The 22,453-nt window shown below is 35.7% G+C and overlaps 1 protein-coding gene across 22 annotated transcripts in view; it reads left to right on the top strand.

Moving 5' to 3' along the window:
• The window catches only part of LOC136031098 (putative ATP-dependent RNA helicase Pl10), a 75,554-nt gene that overhangs the window by 19,628 nt on the left and 33,473 nt on the right, over nucleotides 1-22,453 (top strand). For 9 of the 22 annotated variants that reach the window (XM_065710382.1, XM_065710389.1, XM_065710388.1 and 6 more), the window contains exons 3-5: nucleotides 5,786-5,846; nucleotides 7,392-8,122; nucleotides 21,920-22,156. In XM_065710382.1, coding sequence (XP_065566454.1) covers nucleotides 5,786-5,846; nucleotides 7,392-7,586 — 256 coding nt within the window. In that variant the 3' untranslated portion in view covers nucleotides 7,587-8,122; nucleotides 21,920-22,156. Of the gene's footprint in view, nucleotides 1-3,710; nucleotides 3,884-5,785; nucleotides 5,847-7,391; nucleotides 8,123-10,287; nucleotides 10,307-11,566; nucleotides 11,586-21,919; nucleotides 22,157-22,453 lie in introns of those variants that run through there. The other 13 variants (XM_065710398.1, XM_065710396.1, XM_065710394.1 and 10 more) reach the window with 7 other exon arrangements.

Raw genomic sequence — 22,453 nt, 5'->3', positions numbered from 1 at the left:
AGATCTAAAAACATGAAGAATAAAATAATTGAATATTAGAACGCTGATAACTGAGGTCCATGTTTTTCTTTAGATCTTAATCATCAGTGTTGTAATTTTGTAAAAATCCTAGGGGAGGGTGGGGGATAAAGTTGGAGCCAATTTTTCCAAATCCAGTGAAAATTACAGTGAGAAAATAAAAATGAGCCATAAAGTACCATAAAGGCAAGGATATACTAAAGAAAACTGACCTATTTCTCTTAATGAATTAATTAGCCAGGCTTATCTTAGTTATTACAAGATTATTAGTAGAAAATAAATTTCAGCTGGGAGGAGGGGGCAAACTAGGGCTGGAGGAGGCAGTTGCCGTCCCCCGTGGCCCATAGTAAATTACGCCCCTGTTAAACATGTAATATCTTTTGAAACATTATTCAGATAATTTTCACTATCACACAAAATTTTGACTTAATAAATTACTTACTTGGAATTGACTTTTCTTCCTCGATATTGACTCAAAAGAGAATCTGTAAAAGAGAAATATCAAATTTTAGTCGCGAACTTAAGCACTATTGTTCGTTTCTTTAAATAATTAAAAAATTACTTACTTGAAATCAGATTTTCTTCCTTCATGCTGACTTAAAAGAGAACCTGAAAAGAGAAATAGCAAATATAAGTCATAAACTAAAGCACAATTGTTTTTTCTTTACATAATTGTAAATTGCTAACGTGAAATCGAATTTTCTTCCTCCGTGTTCACTAAAAAAAAAGTGAAAAAGAGAAATATTGAATATTAAACCTAAGCTAAACGAAACGTTTTTTTTTTAATCTCACCGCGTTTCTACCGCCTCATTTTGTTCTATTTAATTGTTCTATTGTTTTGTTTAATTGTTCTATTTAAAGTCTTAGCATTTTATTGAAAACAATAAGGCTTAAGAAGGCTGGAGATGGTGGTTTAAGAAGGCTTCTATATACAGCGCTTTACTGATGATTATCCAGCATTATGGAACTATCCCAGCTCTGGTTATTATCAAAAGTAACTTCCTTAGAAACCCAGAATGCTGAAGTCTTTCCTATTTGGAAAAGACTTGTTAGGTTTTTTGTGAAATCCGTCTTATTTTAGTTCAAAGAAATTTTGCAAGTTAAGGCTTGGGATTTAGCTTAAAATGACATAGTTTGCTAAGATTCAGAATAATTATTTCATTCTGCTAAATTTTTTAACAGTAAAGTTTTAAATAAGTGCAAAGAGGACCTTCGGATGAAAATTTCCAAACTTCAAGATTTGAGCCTGGACTTAGAAAAAGGATAGGATAGGTCAACGGTCTGACGTCCAGTCCGACACATTTAAATCATAAATTATTTGCTCTCTTTTGTGGAATAAGAAGATTTAAACCTAAGCATAAAAAACGTGTTTACTAAGTAGCAATTGCTGAAAGATAGTCTGACGTGCCACGTTACACCCGGACTTGCCTATTGTACTCAAGAAGGCACACTCGTGCCTCTATAAAGAGGCGACACACGACAATGTTAAGCGATCTTCGGTTCCAGTGGTCGCAGAGAGATGGGGAGGGATGCATTTCGTAGCCCGAGCTCCAACTAAGAAACCTGCAAAATTTCATCCCCCTCCAACTTTTCCTTCATGGGGAAAATCTGGCCGAAAGTTTCGACCCGTCAACCCCAGCCCTCCTTTAACGTTGTCCGATCGGGCTGAAATTCACAAGTTAAGGTCCCCTAGGGCCCAGAAGCTTATCCGCGAAATTTCAGCTCGATCCGATAACTCCTTCCCTGTTTTCCAGAAACCACGCATAGCCACTTAAAATTCATGTTCTTTTTTTTCCTAGACGCCTACAGGTCACATCCGACATCGGATCTGGGTGTACGAAGACTCATTCGATGCGGAATTCTCCGAGTAATTTTCCTGGAAAGTTTCGTAGGAAAATCTTAACCCCCCGAAAGTTTCGACCCTCCAACCCCCCCCCCCCCCCCCCTTTTAACGTTGTCCGATCGGGCTGAAATTCACAAGTTAAGGTCCCCTACGGCCCAGGAGCTTATCCGCGAAATTTCAGCTCGATCCGATAACTCCTTCCCTGTTTTCCAGAAACCACGCATTAGCTAATTAATTAACGCATTTCTCTCCATAAGAGCCCATGTTAATTTGAAATTTTTAAAAATTATTGAGAAATTATAATTACACACATGCAAGTGATTAGCTCAGTCGGTAGACCGTGGGACTTTTTATCCTCGGGTCAAGGGTTCAAGTCCCTTACGGGCGGTTTTTTTTCACAACATCAAAAAAATTTTGATAACACCTGGACAGCTTATCATTTGAGAGATAACAGAATATTAGCTTCTTATGAGCAAAAGAAACATTTCGGTCATTCTATCTATTTTTTTTTCTATTTTATACAATGATTTAAAAGCGGGGGGGGGGGGGGCAGCCACCCAAGTTCCTCTCCTAATTCCTGTACGAGGAGTACAGGAATTATTAAATTACATCCACCATGGATTGTAGAAAAACGTACAGAAATAATATGAAAAAAACTTCGTTTTCTTAAAGAGTTAAAGAGGCTGCGTCCCAAAGTCGAACCTTAAAACGTACAGGAATTAGAAGAGGCAGTTGGGGGGCTGCCGCCCCCAAACCCCCAGCTTTTAAAGACTCTTTTGTACAGGTTTTTTTTGTGGGGGGACTTCATTGTTACTAATTACTAGTTTCGGCGCAATGGTTCTCCTGTCCTCTTGTGTTTAACATTTTTCGAAGTTATTCCATTATTCATTCATTTCAATTTTTTGTTAATTAAAAGAGGGCCTTTCCGAAACCAAGAGCGGGGGGTTAGCAAAAAAACAAAAAACCTGTACAAAAGAGTCTTTAAAAGCTGGGGGTTTGGGGGGCGGCAGCCCCCCAACTGCCTCTTCTAATTCCTGTACGTTTTAAGGTTCGACTTTGGGACGCAGCCTCTTTAACTCTTTAAGAAAACGAAGTTTTTTTCATATTATCCTCTGTAAGAGGAGGGATAATATGTTAAAACACTAATGGGGATGTTAAAATTTTAGGCATCTGGGAAGGGGTATAAAACATGATGCTGTAAGTATGAAGAAAGCATGAACTACTTTAAATTTCATAGATTAGATAGATTTTTTTTTATTCTTAAGTTGTTTGTTATTCACTTGGATATCATTTGTAAAATAGATATTCAGATCGTATGCTCACGAAACATAAATATGTATTCTCTTATTTTTCTCTTATATTCTCTTATTTATTAATAAAAAAAATTGCAGATGTTAGACAAAACTGAAACGGAATATGGGCGTAATTTTTAACAGCATTTTACTTAGAAGGCAAAACAGCCCCCATTGAAGAGGATATTTTGTACAAAGGATTTAAGCTGTCTAGCAAAATGTCCAAAACGGAACACTACAAGTAAATTCTGTTGCACGTGGAATGCAAAATGGTATCAATGGCAAGAAAGACACCACATTGTTATTCTATGCTTCAAATCTTGAAAAAAGTTATCTTTGAAATAGATGGCGCTTTTGTATTTGCCATGGTCTAACTTGTGTTAAAAGGAAAACATGTAACATGTTGGCTTCAAAATAAAAACTAAATGAAACAAATTTATTTTTCACCAAAACTAATGATTTTGAATAGATATATTATTTTATCAATAGATGCGAATAGCGTTTCTTTGTATGAATCGTTGTATTTTTTTTATTGATTATTTGTTTCTAATTTTCAGTTTTCTGTAGAAAAACAATAAAAAAAATTGAAAAAAGGGGAAAACACTCCCTAAATGCCATAGAATGTCACACCATCGCATTCAGCGTATCAGAGAACCCTAACTTAGAAGTTTCAAGCTCCTATCTACAAAAATGTGGAACTTCGTATTTTTTGCCAGAAGATCTATCACGGGTGCGTGTTTATTTGTTTGTTTTTTCTTTTTGCTTTTGTTTTTTCTCAGGGGTGTTCTATCGACCCATTAGTCCTAGAATCTCGTGAGAGGTTTCATTATAACGAAAATTAAAAGTTCTAGTTCCCTTTTTAATTGACCAAAAAATTGGTGGGCACCTAGGCCCCCTCCCACGCTCATTTTTTTCCCAAAGTCAACAGATCAAGATTTTGAGTTATCTGTTTTGTTCAAAATACCGAAAAATATGATAACTATGTTTTTGGGGATGACTTACTCCCCCATAGTCCCCGGGGGAGGTCCAGGAAATTAAAAACTTTGACCAGTGTGTGTATACAGTAATGGTGATTGGGAAGTGCACAGACGTTTTTAGGGGGATTATTTTGGTTTGGGGGGTTGAGGGGAGTTGGCTACGTGGGAGGATTTTCATTGGGGAAGAGAAATTCCATGAAGGGGACGCGGGGTTTTCTAGCATTATTTAAAAAAAAAAACAATGAAAAAATACATTCGAAAAAGTTTTTTTTTTAAACTGAAAGTAAAGACCAGCATTAAAGCTTAAAACGAACAGAAATTATTACGCATATAAGGGGTTCGTCTCCTCCTAAATACCTCGCTCTTTACCCTAAAGCATTTTTAGTAATTTCAACTATTTATTATACGGCCTTTATGATTCAGGGGTCATTCTTAAAGAATTGGGTCCAAATTTAAGCTTTAGTATAAAGAGCGAGGTATTAACAAGGGGGCAAACCCCATCATATACGTAATAAAATATAAGAATATAGTAGTTAGTTACGTAATTTAATTCGTAAGTTACGTATATTATTTTACTAAAAAACGTTCGTAAAAAGTTAAAAGTTCTACTTATTCATTTCCTTGTCAACTCCCTCACGGAAATCATTTTATTTCAGGTGACATGTAGTGTTTCTTTGCAAGTTAACAACTGTTCCCAATAGAAACGAAGTCTAGTACACTCTATTACTGTTAACCACTCATATCTCAAAAGTGCGTATTTATCCCTCTAGGGGCCATATTATATGCCTGCAGCACTTTTACATTCTCTTAAAAAACAAAGTTTACTGAATTTCTTCCAAACAATTTTATTCGAAATCTTTCCAAACAAATTTGTTCCTCAATATTGTAATTTTTAATTCTATCAAGATAATTAATTTTCAATTGTACCAAACAAATATATAATTGTTCTTCAACATTTTTACTGTCGTTACAATGTCTATTTCTGGCGGCTCAGTATATATATAACTTTTTTTAAGGACCAATATTTCAGTAAAAACATGGTTTTGACGGCATTGGAGCAACTGAAGTGTTTTGGCACCCTAGACGAGGTCAAAAGTGTTAAAAATACCATTTGTGAATATATAATTGAAAAAAAAAGGGAAATGGGGTACCAACTGATGGACTTTTCCCATTCCACCATTTAAGGCTGTTGAGGTATTATTTATTAATTTTAGTCACTGATCACGATATTATGAACTCTTTTATATTTTTAGTTAAAAAACTATTTCGAAGGAATTATAGGGTATCAGTTGTACGGGACACTAATCTTACTTGGACCTGAATCTTCCGAAAATTTCTGGTGAAAATTTTCCTAAAACAAAAAATGTTCATGGAGTAAACACTTTTGCCTCCCCTACTCCATAATTTTAAACGCGAGCATGGGAATAGTTTAAAATAAGGGCATTAGGAGTGATAGTTCTGTCTTACATTTACTAGGCCAATTTAATTTTTTATTAAGACATCTTAATTTTCGCCTATGATTATAACAGGAGTTACCGTTTGAAAAATTATGTAACAAAACCTTCTGCTACTTTCCTTCTGAGGCATAATAGTAAATGATTGTTATTAGTGGCCTCAGATGACAAACATCTAACAGATTGGTTGAATTTTTTTAGTGCTGGAGCGTACCTTCCTGTTGGAAACCACCGTCATGCCATTAAAGTCATGGAAATTGAGGTAAGTCATCACCGTGTATGATTTTGCTTTCCCTTATGTCTGTGTGGGATTCTTTTTTACATTTTCACAATCCGTGGCTGATATGATAGGGACTTGCAAGTTGAACCATCCTTTTATGAAGAACTATCCTTGTATGACAGCCAATGGGGCCAATTCAATCAATTTAAATGTTGGGCTGAAGGGACAAAATCTATTAAATCTGGGAGGGGGTGGGGGTAATTTTTCTATTTTTCGTGTTTTTTTACGAAGTACCAAAAAAGGTGCTTTTTTTAATATTTTATTTTACATATTAACATTTTAACCTGTTTTTTCCTTTCATTTTAGAAAATTTGCCCAGTTGTATCAAAACCATCAGTAACATATTTTGTTTTATATTAAAGGTCTATTCCTTATCTAAGACTGCTTAAATGTAGTATTTTCTTCCAGTGTTTAAAGAGTATAGAAAATGACAAACTGGTTTTTCACAGAACAACACTGGCAACATTTTCTTGGGAAACATTTTAAATTTGTTAAAGCAGACGCTCTAAGAACAAAGATTGCTTTACAGAAGCATCAATTTCTTGAGGTGCCACAAAATCGCATAGAAAACTGCATTCTAGATTTCCCCCTCCCTTTTTGGTCTTGGGGTTATTTTCATTTAAAGTTGCCTTTTTTGGTATTGTCATTGAACCCCTCTCCCCCCTCTTCTAAATTTTGAAAATTGACAGGACAACTCCTCTTGCCAACAAGATCCCTTCCTGAGATGCGGCAAAGAAGGTGAGTCATCAAGACGTATAGGCGTGGACTGCATCCATTAAGCAACTCCTTTAAAGAGAAACTAATCTAAAAGTTGTCTGTGGCAATTAGTTACTACTTTTTGTTCAAAATGGCTCGAAGGAATATTGAATTGAAAGTTTTTTTTCGATTTTTAAATAAACACGGCTGATTTTTGCTTAAAAAATTTTACGCCTTTTCAGCTATTTTCAACAAAAAGTATTTTGTAATACTTCCATTAATAGTTTTAATATCTGCACTTTTTAGCTTCATAATTAAGAGCAAATAAATTGCTTGTTTCTGTTTTATTGCCTCAAACTCTTAATCTTGAATAGTCAGGCATAAAACGGGTTTAAAATAAGCATTTCGATTTTTTTTTTTTTAAGCTTTTAACTTCAGTTTTTATTGTTGAATAAACACGGCTGATTTTACTTTGAAATGCGCCATATCCAGCTGATATATTAGCAAAAATATTTTGCACAGCTTCTCTTTTAATAGTGTTATATATCTCCTTTTTTATTTTAGTATGCATAGTATATGATTTTTTTATTCTTAGATTTGTGGTCCAAGCTATTGTCAGATATTTGTCACTAGTCCTTTATCAAGGTTTTAGTCTACTATTGAACCTTCTTTTGAAAGAGCTAACAGAAAAACTTTTTGGGATAACTTCTCCAGGAAGATCATTCTAGATCAAAGTGCAACGTCCAATGAAGATCCAATTAGTTGTTTTTTTTTATTATTTATTCTTTGGTTTCTTTATTTTGTTTTGAATTATTTAACTTGAACTTTTAGATAATGGAGCAAATGAGCTCATATGCCCCAGTGCATTCTCCAGGGCCTTCGCCACTATATCCTGCCTCTGTTACTTTGAGTGTAGGGACTTCACGGAAAAGTCCAATGTCGCAAACTGCCATTCATTCATCTCAGACTCAACGCTCTCAGCACAAATACATGAGCAGATTTCACACAAATATCTTTCAATTGTGAATCAAAGTATTGTTGGCTCACCAGTGCAGGTTGTACAAAACAATATGAAAATGTAAATTGCCAAATGTCAGAAGGTAAATGTCAATAAAATGGATGGTCGCCTGCCTCAGTCACGAACTTTGACAACAGTGAATGAGCCTCCTTTTTGAACAGGTGCTCTCTTAGCCTCCTTCAGTTGAATGTAGTTCTAAAATATCTGTGAGTCGTGAAGTGAATAAGGAAAACTAAGTTGAAGAAGTTCAAAAACCTGTTGTGTACAGTGCTAGTGAGTAAATCCCAATTTTAAATGACACAAAAACACCTGATAAAGGGCCTAAATTTACGATGGTTAGGGGTGGTTCTAGTTTGGTTGAAGAAATCCTGATAGAGAAATCTTGCAAAGTAGTTGTTGATGGTGTTAGAGTTGTGAAAATTGTAGAGAATGAAAAATCCAGTGTAAAGAGTGCAAAAATATGATAATTGGATTAAACTGCCAAAGGACTAAGGATATTGGAATTATGAAGCCAACAATGAAGCTCAGCAAACTATCGCTTGAGGTAAGCTTTTTTGGTTTTAGGAGTAGTTTTGACTTTGTTCGTTTATCTTGAATTATTTTATAACTCTTTTATTTTATATTAATTTATTATAATATTATATATATATATATATATACTAGCTGTTGGGGTGGCGCTTCGCGCCACCCCAACACCTAGTTGGTGGGGCGCTTCGCGCCCCCCGAAGCCCCCCCGCGCGCGTAAGTCGTTACGCGCCATATTAGTTATGCGCCATTGTAGTTGTGTCCCTGTGTCCCACCTGTGAATATAGATAGATTTATATATGTGTTTCAAACTACGTAAAAATTGCGAATAAACAACATTCTTGGCTTTCCCATTGTCTGTGCATATACAAAGCCGTATGTACTAATAATGACGTCATATGCAAACGCTCTTTTTACAAACAAACAAACATGCATCCACACAACTCGTTTTTATATAGATAGATAGATAGATAGATACAATACAAATTAACTGCGTAAAACTTGCGAATATACAACATTCTTCGCTGTCCAATTGTCGCTGCATATAAATACATTGTCAGGTTTACCGACCCTCGAACATGCAACGTACAATTGTCCATGGGAAAAACAATCAGTATTAAGATCTATACCACATTTTTCTAATGATTGACCTTGAGCTTTGTTAATGGTGATTGCAAATACTAATCGAATTGGGAATTGCAATCTTTTAAATTGAAAAAGCAGATCCGTTGGAATCATGGGAATGCGAAGAATAAGAACAGCCTCACCCTCATAAGGCCCTGTCAAGATTGTGGCCTCTATTAGGTTTTCCATTGTTTTTTTTTACGGCAAGTCGCGTGCCATTGCAAAGCTTTGGTGGGTTGATATTTCTTAAAAGTATTATTGGTACGCCTATTTTTAGTTGTAGCACGTGTGGTGGAAACCCTGAAGGATCTATGGAATTTAAAAATTCAGATGGATAATTAACCGCTTCATTTGGTTCCAAAACTGTGTCGACTGACTTGTAAAGGACTGCCTGGTCTCGAATCTTGGTCAAAACAATATTGTTGATTTCGTGGACGTCTATATTTTTGGGTGCGAGAATCGCTCTTTCACTTAGCCATTTATTATTTTTATAATTTTTTAGAATATTCGGAATATAGATAGATAGATAGATAGATACAATACAAATTAACTGCGTAAAACTTGCGAATATACAACATTCTTCGCTGTCCAATTGTCGCTGCATATAAATAGATTGTCAGGTTTACCGACCCTCGAACATGCAACGTACAATTGTCCATGGGAAAAACAATCAGTATTAAGATCTATACCACATTTTTTTAATGATTGACCTTGAGCTTTCTTAATGGTGATTGCAAATGCTAATCGAATTGGGAATTGCAATCTTTTAAATTGAAAAGGCAGATCCGTTGGAATCATGGGAATGCGAGGAATAAGAACAGCCTCACCCTCAAAAGCCCTGTCAAGATTGTGGCCTCTATTAGGTTTTCCATTGTTTTTTTTACGGCAAGTCGAGTGCCATTGCAAAGCTTTGGTGGGTTTATATTTCTTAAAAGTATTATTGGTACGCCTATTTTTAGTTGTAGCACGTGTGGTGGAAACCCTGAAAGATCTATGGAATTTAAAAATTCAGATGGATAATTAACCGCTTCATTTGGTTCCAAAACTGTGTTGACTGACTTGTAAAGGACTGCCTGGTCTCGAATCTTGGTCAAAACAATATTGTTGATTTCGTGGACGTCTATATTTTTGGGTGCGAGAATTGCTCTTTCACTTAGCCATTTATTATTTTTATAATTTTTTAGAATATTCGGAAATACTTTTTCAATCAATTCATTTTTGGACGTCACTAAATTACAGAAATCAGCAGGTAGTTGTATACGTCCTGAAATTGAGTCTACTGGGAGCTTTCCGTTTCCAATTGTCAGCAATTGATCTGAAAATGTTTGACCAGAGTCATCGTTTTGCAATCGGACACGCATATTTGTAGTTAATTTTAATATTTTTACGTGTGCCCATAAATTAGAATTTTTCAGGCAAGCATTCATTCGTCTTCAATGGCTCTGGTGGTGCAGCCAATAGAGGAAGTTTAACTTTTCCTGAGGCGCAACACATTCCCATTGTTTCACCATTGAATTTCAAGGCCTTGCAATAGGGACAAATTTTAGACATTGTCCCGATTTGAACACATCTACTCAAGGTATAATCATCGACTGGGTTGTACCTGAATGCCAGGCGATAACTTTCAGGTTGCTCTGATTCCTCGGCACGCTTTCTTTTCTTACTTTCTCTATCAGCAGCAAGCCTGATTTCTTGCTGTTCTTGTGATTCCTCGGCACGCTTTCTTTTCTTACTTTCTCTATCAGCAGCAAGCCTGATTTCTTGCTGTTCTTGTAATTCCTCGGCACGCCTTCTTTTTTCACTTTCTCTTTTAGCAGCAAGTCTGCTTCCGCGTTGCTCTGGTAGTTCCTCGGCACGCTTTCTGTTCTTTTTTTCTCTATCAGCCTCAAGCCTGTTTCCTTGCTGTTCTTTTGATTCCTCGGCACGCTTTCTGTTCTTTCTTTCTCTATCAGCCTCAAGCCTGTTTCCTTGCTGTTCTTTTGATTCCTCGGCACGCTTTCTGTTCTTTCTTTCTCTATCAGCCTCAAGCCTGTTTCCTTGCTGTTCTTTTGATTCCTCGGCACGCTTTCTTTTCTGACTTTCTCTATCAGCAGCAAGTTTTTTGGCATAGACTCTTTGAGCATCTTCATCGGCTTTTGCCATGGTAAGTTCATCAGTCATTGTAAACTTAAACATTAATAGATTTCTACGTGAACATATGTCTTAAATATCTTGAATGACGTCACCGTCAAAGCAAAAATGACTACAACTAATTTCATGACGTCAGTCAACACAGAAACATGACGTCACCTGATCCACAGACAGACACACAGACAGACAACTTATTTATATATATATAGATATATATTCCATCAGAAACAGTAAGTATGCATTACTTAATCATTGCTTAAGACTTATACAGTATAGTAAACTACAGGCCTATTCATAAACAAACAAGGTCAAAGTAATTAGGTTTGTCTAGGTTAAAGTGTAATACTTTAACATATGCTTTTATCAGGATATACCTAGACTTGTTGTCCTCTCCTCATTGGTCTTTGAATCTGGTTAATCTAAAGAACCTTCCTCCCAAAAATAAAACTGAAGTTTTGAGTCAAATATATTTATGAGATTCACTTACCAGAGGTGGGGGGGGAGTCTTGCAAATTTCCTTGGAACACGCTCCCAAAGTTCGTACGAATCTGCCACTCGTTTGGTATGTTCAAAAAGTATGTTTATATATTTTCTAGCTAGTAAATAATTTTTTTTTCATTCCGGTTTCCCTCGGAGTTGATGTCTCTGGATTGAGTTGGATATGTAATTGAGCTAGTGAAATCATGTGCTACCCCCTGCCTAGCTTGTCATTTTTGAGGATTATTAAGGTGGGCGACTCATCTTTGTTTTTGGATTTTCTTTATATTTTTTTTTTGTGTTGGTATTTTTTTCTGCCCTGTTCTTTCCCGGCCATGGAGCCTTGTGGGGGACATTGTTTTGAAGTAGTTTTTTGTTTATGAATTTTATGGTTAAATAAAGAACTCAGAAAATGGTGGATATAAGCAATAATTTGTTCGTGTTGTTTTCTGGCCAATCTTAGCATTTAATTTTTCTTATGCAGCCTTATAACTATGATTTTTATTTGATAATAATGTGAAATGTCTTTTGCTTGTGGTTGTTGTTAAATTAAAAAAAAAAACACAAGTTTTTTTTTACCACTGAAAGTAAGAAATAATAATAAAACTTAAAACGAACATAAATTATTACACATATCTTTTCAGAATATTTTCTTTCATTCATTTCAGTCGTTTGAAAATCGCTTAACTTGTGACTTTCATCTTCATAAGAAAAGTTTCGTCTTCTTTGGCTGTTCTGTTACTATGCCTTACAAAATTAGTTCCGAAAATATAAAATATTTAAGTCCCTTCTAAGATGTGACTTTTTATCCCACTTCTTGTAAAATTGTTGATTGTTGCTAACTCTGATCTGACACCTATCATTGACTCAGCGTAAACGTAGAATTGATTCTGTCGTATGGATATGATACCTTTTTTGTTCGTCTTATTTCAGACCCTGTCTTTTCATGAGTAAAAAAACGTACCACTGGTCATTTTGACAAAATCACTTTCTTTTTAATAACTACATGTGTATACATTTGTATATATCTATGTTGGATTTCCTTATACGTCGAAAGAAATACATTGATGTTCTCAGCAACGTTTCCTAACGAAGTTCAAGAGTTGGCTACAGAATTTCTTAAAAATTATATCTTTGTTACTGTTGTTACAGTGGGTAGAGCATGTACGATCGTACTTCAAGAAGTTGTCGAGATTGATGCTAAGAGTCGAATCAATCGACTTCTCGAAATTTTGACAGAAAAAGGTGAATATTTTTGGGAGGAGTTCCAGGGTAAAAAAAAGGATGCTAGTAACCATGGCCGTGTCCAGGGGGCTACCAAGTTTGAATCCCCTCCCCAAAATTTTTGACCGACTCATAAAAGGTAATAAAAATGCATAAGAAAAAATTCTGATGTGTTTTTTTTTTTTGTTTTTTTTTGTAAACCCCTCCGAACCAGCTGTAATATTCCTGCAATCTGTAGCAACAATTCAACGAAGTGGAATAAAATTGAATTTTCTAGAAGAAAATAAGGGAGAGAGAGAGGGACTTTTATTTTAAAAACGATTTTAACAGCGCGTGGCGCCGAATTAGCGCTTTACGTCAGGTATTACAGTCAGATAAAACTTGCCAAATAACAAAAAGGGAAAAACACAGACACACAGTGTCAGATAGACACTTGTCAGATTAAAACAACCGATCATCAACTAAAAACTGAGTCAATACAACAAATTCACTGATTAATAATGTTTACAAAAGCAGGAATGAAGCTGTTCCTGTATCTCTCGTGGATTAGTGGGAGAGGTTCAAGGATGGGGACTTTCTTTGAGTTGGGTCTTTGAGGTCGGGATCTTAAAGGTTGAAAGGGCGGGCGAACAAATCTTGGAAACGGGGGTTTGTCATTGCTTTATTGCCAAACCGGGTACACAGGAGGGTTCTTCTCTCTGATAGGGTAGTGAGCTGGAAATGCTTAAGAAGAAAGTGATACAGGAGTTTACCTTGACCATAGATAATTCGCAATGCTTGCTTCTGGACTGACCCTATTGAATAAGATTGGGAAGTAGTTAAACCAAAATGTCAAACCGGACAAGAATATTCAAGAACAGGGCGAATGAAACTTGTATAAATTCTTAAAAGATGGAATGCAGGACTAGAAAACTTGAAGAAAAATTTGAGCGTAGAAAGTGCCAAATTGGCTTGCTTTGTGGTGTTAGTAACGTGGACCTCCCACTTCAGATACCGAGTGATACCGAGGAGTTTGCACTGCTGGACGAACATCTCCGTAGGGATTGGTTGCTTGAATGAAAGTGTACTCTTCAAGAAACTGATAGTCATGATATTTGAATTTTTGGCATTCACAGTCCTTCAAGAAAGACTAATTGCCCTCCAGTTAATTTTGTCTTGTAAAACGAGTGTTAAAAGTTCCGATTTACAGTTGAATGAGCCCCCTTCAAAGCTTATACTACCATCCCTTCTATAAAAATCCTTGTATGCCCTGGGCTCCTGGGGGTAGTATTATCCCTGAAGTTTTTGTAATATGATCTTTTGTCTATTTTGAACAAAATTGGTACGTAAAAATTTTATTGGGGGTATTTGGAATAAATAGGGTTAGTGGGGGGGGTGTCGCCCTCGGATCACTTTTTACTCTTAAAAAGGGAACTAGAGCTTATAATTTCTAATCATTTGAGTCTCCTCCAAAGTTTATGCAGCCACCTCTTCCATAAAAAAAAACCTTATATGCACCCAGGACATAACTTAAAGCACTAGCCCTTGGAATCTGGAGGGGGGTTGTTGACCCTGTAGTTTTTTTATCTGATGATTGAATTATTAAAAAAAAATGACTCAAAATTTGTATTTTATGGGCTAGGGGAAAAAGGGGGTGTGTGAGGGGGCTAGTGTTGCTCTCTGATCACTTTTGACTCTTGAAAAAGGGCAATAGAAATTTGGATTTACAATCCAATGTGTCCCCATCAAAGTTCATATGACCATCTCTTCCTTAAAAATCTTATAAGCCCCTGGGACATAATTTCCAGCATTTTCCCCGGATTCTTGGGGGCTGTGATACCCCTGGATTTTTTGTTATGTGATCTTTGGTCCAAAGCTCATACTACCATCCCTTCTATAAAAATCCTTGTATGCCCTGGGCTCATGGGGGTAGTATTATCCCTGAAGTTTTTGTAATATGATCTTTTGTCTATTTTGAACAAAACTGGTACGTAAAAAATTTGATTGGAGGTGTTTGGAGTAAAGAGGGTTTGAGGGTGGTGGGGGGTGTCGCCCTCGGATCACTTTTTACTCTTAAAAAGGGAACTAGAAGGTATAATTTCTAATCATTTGAGTCCCCTCCAAAGTTTATGCAGCCACCTCTTCCATAAAAAAAAACTTATATGCACCTAGGGTATAACTTAAAGCACTAGCCCTAGGAATCTGGAGGGGGTTGTTGACCCTGTAGTTTTTTTATCTGATGATTGAATTAAAAAAAAATGACTCAAAATTTGTATTTTATGGGCTAGGGGAAAAAAGTGTGGGAGGGGGCTAGTGTTGCTCTCTGATCACTTTTGACTCTTGAAAAATGGCAATAGAAATTCGGATTTACAATCCAATGTGCCCCCTTCAAAGTTCATATGACCATCTCTTCCTTAAAAGTCTTATAAGCCCCTGGGACATAATTTCCAATATTTGCCCCGGGTTCTTGGGGGCTGTGATACCCCTGGATTTTTGGTCTATTTTGAACAAAATGGCTATTTAAAAAATTTGACTGCATGAATTAGGGGAAAAGAGAGTTGGGATGGGGGGACTAGTTGTCATTAGATCCCTTTTGACTCTTAAAAATATAATTAGAACTTTCAATTTCTAATCATTTTAGTCCCCTCTGGTGTTTGTACAGCGACTTCTTCTATAAAAAAAAAAACAAACAAAAAAACTTATATACCCTGTGTTTTTTCGTTTTTTTTACATTTTTTTTACAAAATTTGATTGGATACATTTTGGGGAAAGAGTGTGGGGTAGGGGGGGGGGGGTAGATTTTCTCCTCATTACTTTTTACTCACAAGTACCTAGAACTTTAAATTTTCAATCAAATGAGCCATCTTTGAAGGTCATACGACCACCCCTTACATAAAAATCTTATATTTCTCCAGGACGTAGCTTAAAACTCTCGCCCCAGCTCTGGGTGTAGTGTTGACCTCAGCATTTTTGTTGTCTTGTGGTGAACGACAATGCCTGCTCCAAAGCCCAGGGTTGATATTGACCCCAGAGTTTTTGTTGTCTGATCTTTGAACTATTTTTAACAAAATGACTATCTAAAAATTTTCATTGGATGCAATTAGGGAAAAAGGGCGTGGGGGCAAGTTGCCCTTCAATCACTTTAAACTCTTAAATAGGGCACTAGAACTTCCAATTTCCAATCAGATGAGCCCCATCCAGTGTTTATACTACTTCTGTGATATGAATTGCCTCTGGAAAAAATAATAACAATGAAACATTGGAGTCTTATGGCTAATAGCCTTATGGAAGAATTTCTGATTGTTTAGTTCATCAGGGACTTTGAATGGGAAGGCTGGATCATTTTAGTGGTTGCCAAGAATACCAACATTTCTTTAGTTTTTGCAATATATTATTTCCTATTTTTCGGAATTGTGCCCACTCACTAATGCCTGTCCTGCTCCAAAATAAAATATTGAATGCGTGCGTGGCGAGGGTTATGTGTTTTTTATTAATATAAAAGCAATTTTGAAGAAAGATTGGGATATATCAAACAGTTCATGATAAAGAACTGTAAGTAAAGAGAGAAGTGGCTGAGTAGTAACCAAAATTAAGAATAGAGTTTTGATAACAATACATGCATCAAAAGAATTGAACTTTAATGCTGATTTAAAATATACATAGGTCTCTAAGTTTAATGTTACCCAGGAAAAGTTACATTCCTGAGAAAACTTTACTGATTTTTGAAAAAGGGGTAAATAGCTCCAAAACTTCAAAGGATCTTAATAAAAAATCTCATAATGAGATTCAGCATATCAGAGAGCCCTATTGTAGAGATTTCGAGCTCCTATTCATAAAAATATGGAATTTTTGTATTTTTGACAGAAAAAAATTTTAGGTGCGTGTTTACTTGTTGTTTTTATGTTTTGCTTCTTTCCCATGGATGTGCGTATTGATAGAGGGCTCACTTAGAAATACTCATTGGAAATACTAAGCTCTCATGTCCTTTTTAAGTAACCAAAAAGATTGGATGATAGCTAGCCTCCTTCAACTTCACCCCCCCTTCTTTGAAATCGTCTGATCAAAACTTTATAGTCATTTTGTACAGCATAGTTAAAATGTCCAATAATTTCATTTGGTGATAAAACGAACCCCCACAGTTTCTGGGGAAAAGGCTGTAAGTTACAAAATTTAATTGTTTATGTATAGTATTTATTATTTGGAAGTATATAGACATTTTTGTGGGGGACATTGGGAATTTTCTGCCTGGGAAAATTTTATGGTGATAATTTCCTAGGGGTGAGCTTTCCGGGGAAAATGTTTACACTGGGGAAATTACGAGCATTCCTCCACGAAATTATTTTTTCACTTTGCCTTTGCTGACTAAATTTAACATATGGATATTTTCCAGGGGAGATTTTAAGCGTGATTGGAATTATCTGGAGGATTTTTCTATGAGATGGGGGGGGGGATCTAACATGGTAGAAATTCTCCATATGAGAGTTTTCCATGGGAACAACTTTCCACTGTGCTTGGGAGATTTTCTTGAATATTCTTAAAGGGGGTTTTCTGACAAAGATTTATAAAAATATTTAAACCCAGATATCACTTAAGAAAATTTAGAGGGCTACCTCATTGCCAGATAATGGCAACATTCTTAGAAAAGGATAGGAGGGAGGACTGGCCTCTTCCCTGATCCTAAATGTGGGTGCCCATGTTTGAGTTAGCTAATAATGAAATGATTTTTTTTTTTTCAAGACCTATTCATATATTTAGTTAGTTTTAGCTAGCTTCCAGGTCCCCCTCACTTACTTTGAAGTGAGTATTATCTGCTCAGCCGACAGGGGTGTCATGAAGAGGCTATCTTCACTCATTGTCGCCTGGTTTTGCTAAAATTATCTTTTTTCTGTGCCAAAAACGAATTGGGGAAGATGTTCTCTATACATCCAAATTTACGACAAAGAGAACATCTTCAAGAATGACAAACATAGTATAAAAAAAACACACTACCAAGAATCTAAAAACTAGCTTAAGCAATAATCAATTTTGATATCCATAAAAAATCAAATTTTTCAAGCTAATATAAAAAAATATTAAACAAATAATTTAGTATCTGTCAGATCGAAAAATTATAACTTGTTCTAATGAATAAATGCACATTTGTCGTTGTAACATTCTCTTCCATACTTACAGCGTTTATTTATCAACTTTGCTCTTGCTGTTTTTTCTGGTCTCTGAACTTGTTTGTTTCTATTGAACTTTATCTGAGGTTGAGAACCTGGGCCACCAGTCCTCCCAGCATGTATTGCTCTATTTGGTTGGTAATTTCTTCTAAAATTGCTGCGATTGAATTTTTCATCATCAGCCAATTTTGATGACTTCTTGTAAAACTCTTTGCCAGGCTTTTCTCTAATATTGACAGGAGGTCCAAGTCTTTCATAAATACTAATTTGTTCTGTGATTTGGCCATGCTTTTCTTGAATACTTACATGAGGTCCAAGTCTTTCATAAATACTAATTTTTTCTGTAATGTGGCTATGCTTTTCTTGAATTCTTACATGAGGTCCAAGTCTTTCATAGATACTAATTTTCTTTGCAATTTGCTTGGCAATTTGTCCATTCTTGTCTCGAAGTCTTTCAAGCCTTTGTCTAAGGCTTTCGTATATGCTCAGTTCTTTCGGTTTGGCAATTTGGCCATCAGTCAATAATTCTCCTGCTGATAAATCTGCCTCTGATGTGCTTTGTTCTTGCTGTTTCGGCGTTTCTTGGGTAGTAGCAACCTGAGCAGTATTCTTTGGTGCAAAACCTGTGCCATTTACCAAAGAATACACTGTCTCTGCAAAAAGTTCACTTTTCATTCTCAATCTAAACATCTGTTTTTCTCGTCCTTCTTCGTTGTGGCTTCTAAATGTGTTGTCACCATTATAAATTCTGAAGGCTCTTTGCTTGAATATTTCATTTCGCATTTCCAGCATAAATTCTTCAAATGTAACATTTCCCATATTCTGATTCTTTTCTATAAAGTACTCTTCCTATGCTTTCTAAAAGGATAAATTCTTACAAGTTTTCACGTGTGTACAGCTCTAAAGTTATCTAGTAACTGATGCAAATTACAGATGAATCTCATTACCAGTTCTCGTGGCACCGCCTACTTTTGAAATTTTTCCAATTACTACGCAATAAGCGGAAATTCCCCAGCCATAGTGGCTGGCTGTACAACCGAATGGCTGTACAACCGAATCTCATTACGTCAGCAAATTCCTAGGGAATCTTTCGCCTGATTTTTAATTGTCATCTTTCAAAGTTTGGCTTAAGAAAATTTTTATTCAAAGGGCTATAAGTTTTCAGTTTAATATCATCATATGTGTTTCACAAATAATATTTAATTTTTATCAATGTATACATTTATGGGCTTTTAAGCTTGTAGACTTCAAATCTGAGACTACAATTTTAATATAACAGTATAATATAAAAATGAACGAAGTAGATTTTTCATAAAAATTGTTTTATCATCATTGAAGTTAGTTTTCCGGGATTTCTTAGGCTATTGATTATAAATGCGATAATAAATTTGGAATGTAAAAGTCAAAATATGCTACTGCTTTTTTGATGACTGCCCCCGGCCATTTTCTACTATTTTATTAATCTTAATAGTTAATATTGACAAGATATTAACACCTCTGTTGTTAATTTACAAAAATTACGCCTAACTAAAAACACATTCGATAGAAATTTGCAATTAAATCTTTGATATCAGTCTCTTAATGTTTTATTTTCTTTCTTTTTTTTGTGCTTTAGGCTTCTTTTCTTTTTCTTCGTACTTTCAGCTTCAGACTTCGGCTATTTTGATTCTCTGTTTTTATGTTCGGTCACTTTTTAGTTTGATTTTATGCATATGTTTTCTCTGTTTTAAAAGCTTTTGTGGTATTGTTTCTTTCGGTATTTTTAAACCAACCTGTTGTAGCAAAGATGGTATTGCAAAGACCTTTGCTGAGGTGTCTGCGCTTGCTTCATTGGTTAGAAGTTTATCTTTCATTATTGTTGGGACTGTTTATTACAGCCAGTATTGTCTGAGAAATCACACATTTGGACAAAGTTCCAGCCTCCTATCGTCAATATCTCAAGATCCATATAATTTTCCTATCTATTAACTATTTTCGCCGTTATTCTTCGGTGCCTCGATTTATTTTTGCATTTTAACTATACAGTCTCCTTCCTTCAGAAATTAATAGTCCTGCATTTTAAAGCAACCTAAATCTGAATTTTGTTTTATTTTTTTTATTGTAATTTCAGAAATATATAACAATGTTTAGTTTTCAATAATTTTTAGCTATATATATTTTCTGGAACTGTTTCTTTAAAGCTGGACTATTAAAGAGTAGCATTGAATAACTTGTTTATGCTTCTGTCAAAATCATCAAATAAAAAAAAATATTCAAAGCAGGGACTATTTCGTTAGACCCGTAATTTCTCGCCACTTGTTGTTATAAAAACTTAACCGAAAGGAATCTTTTAAAGTCATTTTAACTTTTTTTTTTTTTTTTTTTTTTTTTTTTTTTTTTTTTTTTTTTTTTTTTTTTTTTTTTTTTTTTTTTTTAGAGAGAGAGACAGAGAGAGAGAGAGAGGAGAGAGAGAGAGAGAGAGAGAGAGAGAGAGAGAGAGAGAGGAGAGAGAGAGAGAGAGAGAGAGAGAGAGAGAGAGAGAGGAGAGAGAGAGAGAGAGAGAGAGAGAGAGAGAGAGAGAGAGAGAGAGAGAGAGAGAGAGAGAGAAGTTTATTAATATTAAATAGAAGACAATAAAAAATACTATTAAAAATCGAATTACAATACACATAATTCCCCTCGAACGGCTCCATGGCCAGGGATACAAGGGGGATAAGAAAAAAAATAATATACAAGCAATAAATTCAATATAGGAAATCACATATAGCAGTTTACAGACAACATATTTATGGGGGATACAATATAAACAACAACTAGAAGGAGAAAAAAAGAAAGAAAAATAAAACAAAAAAACATACAGAACATACCTGAGGCCTGGGAGCAAAGTGCAGAGAGGAAAACCACACACCAATAACAAAACACAGGGGCCATCAACTCCTCAGAAGAAGAAAAAAATTAATCTATTTGATTCTTTATTAAATGATCCTTAAGAATCCTTTTAAAAGTCCAAAACGAGTGGCATTTCTGCACTGAAGAAGGTAGTGAATTCCAGACCTGTTGACAATCAATGTGGGGATTGAAATCTGATCGAACAATAGGGGTAGGCGGAATGTGGATATTATTTGAAGAACGAAGGCTATATGGAGCTGAATCAGAAATAAACATAGGAGTTCTCCGAAGAGATTTTGGAAGATTGCCGTGAAGTTGATCAAAAACAAAAGAAGCACAAGAAATAATGTAAATAGACCGTAGACTTAAGAGCTGTGGTGGTGAAGAACGGTTGGTGTCCATAACCAGACGCCGTGCTTTATTATGCATGACGGAAAGTGACCGCAGCGTAGACGGAAAAGTAGACATCCATACAATGGGGCAATAAGATACATATGACTGGACAAGACAGAAAAAAATAAGTTTCAGAATAGATCCAGGAAATGTATATCTAAGTTTTCGAATGATACCCAAACTCCGTGAGACCTTAACCCTAATCATGGCTACATGGTTTCTGAATGAAAGGTTCTCATTAAGCAGGATACCAAGAAACCGGACCACCCGATTCTCTGGTCTACACAAGGAGCCTTGTGACACCTGAAGGTGTGTAAGCTGAGGGAAAGCTACACCAATTCGAGAAAAAATAAGAAAATGTGATTTACCAACATTCAAGACCAAGTAATTGGCATTAAACCATGACATAACTCTCTCAAATAATGCCACAATGTTAGACTTGATATCACATTCCGTCTTCCCAAGGGTCCCAAGAGTGGTATCATCAGCAAAAGCAACAAGAAAATCTTCATTAGAAGAAGTATTGGAACACGACTGAGCATTAGGCTGACACAGCTTGCAACATGCCAGAGGCCTGGTGTTTTTTACAGCTGAAATCAGATCATTAACATAAATCAAAAATAAAATGGGACCAAGAACAGATCCCTGCGGGATGCCATAATATACTTCAGAAGAGCTCCGGAAAAGCGGATCAATTGAAATAAGCCTACCAGAAATTGAAGTTATGCGAGGGAATTTCCAACCGTGCATAGGGTAAATTCATTGGTACAGGCGAATTCATGGATAATGAAGGAACTTCGTAAAAACAAACATATTTTAGAAACTTCATAGATTTCGAAAAGTAAAAAAAAAAATTTGTTAGGCTATTTACCGTTACCATAAGGTGGCTGTAATGTTAATAAGAATATTTTACACCTTATACATTCTTTGAATTTCTTTTTTATATTTTTTTTTTATAGTGAATTGATGATTGGACAACTTCCAGATCTCGTGGTAGTAGAGAGAGTGGGGGAAGGGGTTCAGGTAGTAGAAAAGGGCCATTGGATGATTCTTAATCAGCTAGCGAGACGACCGAGCCAGAGCGTGGTCGAGTAACCTATATTCCAGAGGAGGAGGAAGAAACCTATGAGCTCGTTTTTCACCGTGGAACCCCTGCTGGAATAAATTTTAGCAAATTTTCAAATGTAGCAGCCAAGGTTAGTCTTTTTGGGACCTGTACTTCGCTTCGCTCGGTGAAAATAAAGACTTTATTCTCTTTCTCAAAATAAATTCAATTTCATACTATTTTACGGTGCAGAAAATTAGTAAAACATTGGATGTTTGGATTTTTTATGCGTCATTTATATGAAAATTGTTCTCTAAAATTAATCATGGTCCTATAGGAACATACCCAAAGTTGTGACCTATTTGCATCGTTTCTTTATTATTACTGTATTTTTTTTTCTGCTCCTGAGCATTTAATGCGAAGCAAATAAGAATCCGAGACTCGTCAC

This window comes from Artemia franciscana, chromosome 9 (genome assembly GCF_032884065.1).
Source record: "Artemia franciscana chromosome 9, ASM3288406v1, whole genome shotgun sequence".
Lineage (NCBI taxonomy): Eukaryota > Metazoa > Arthropoda > Branchiopoda > Anostraca > Artemiidae > Artemia > Artemia franciscana.
Note: the sequence above shows the minus strand (reverse complement) of the source record. Positions and strands in the feature narration are given on the sequence as shown.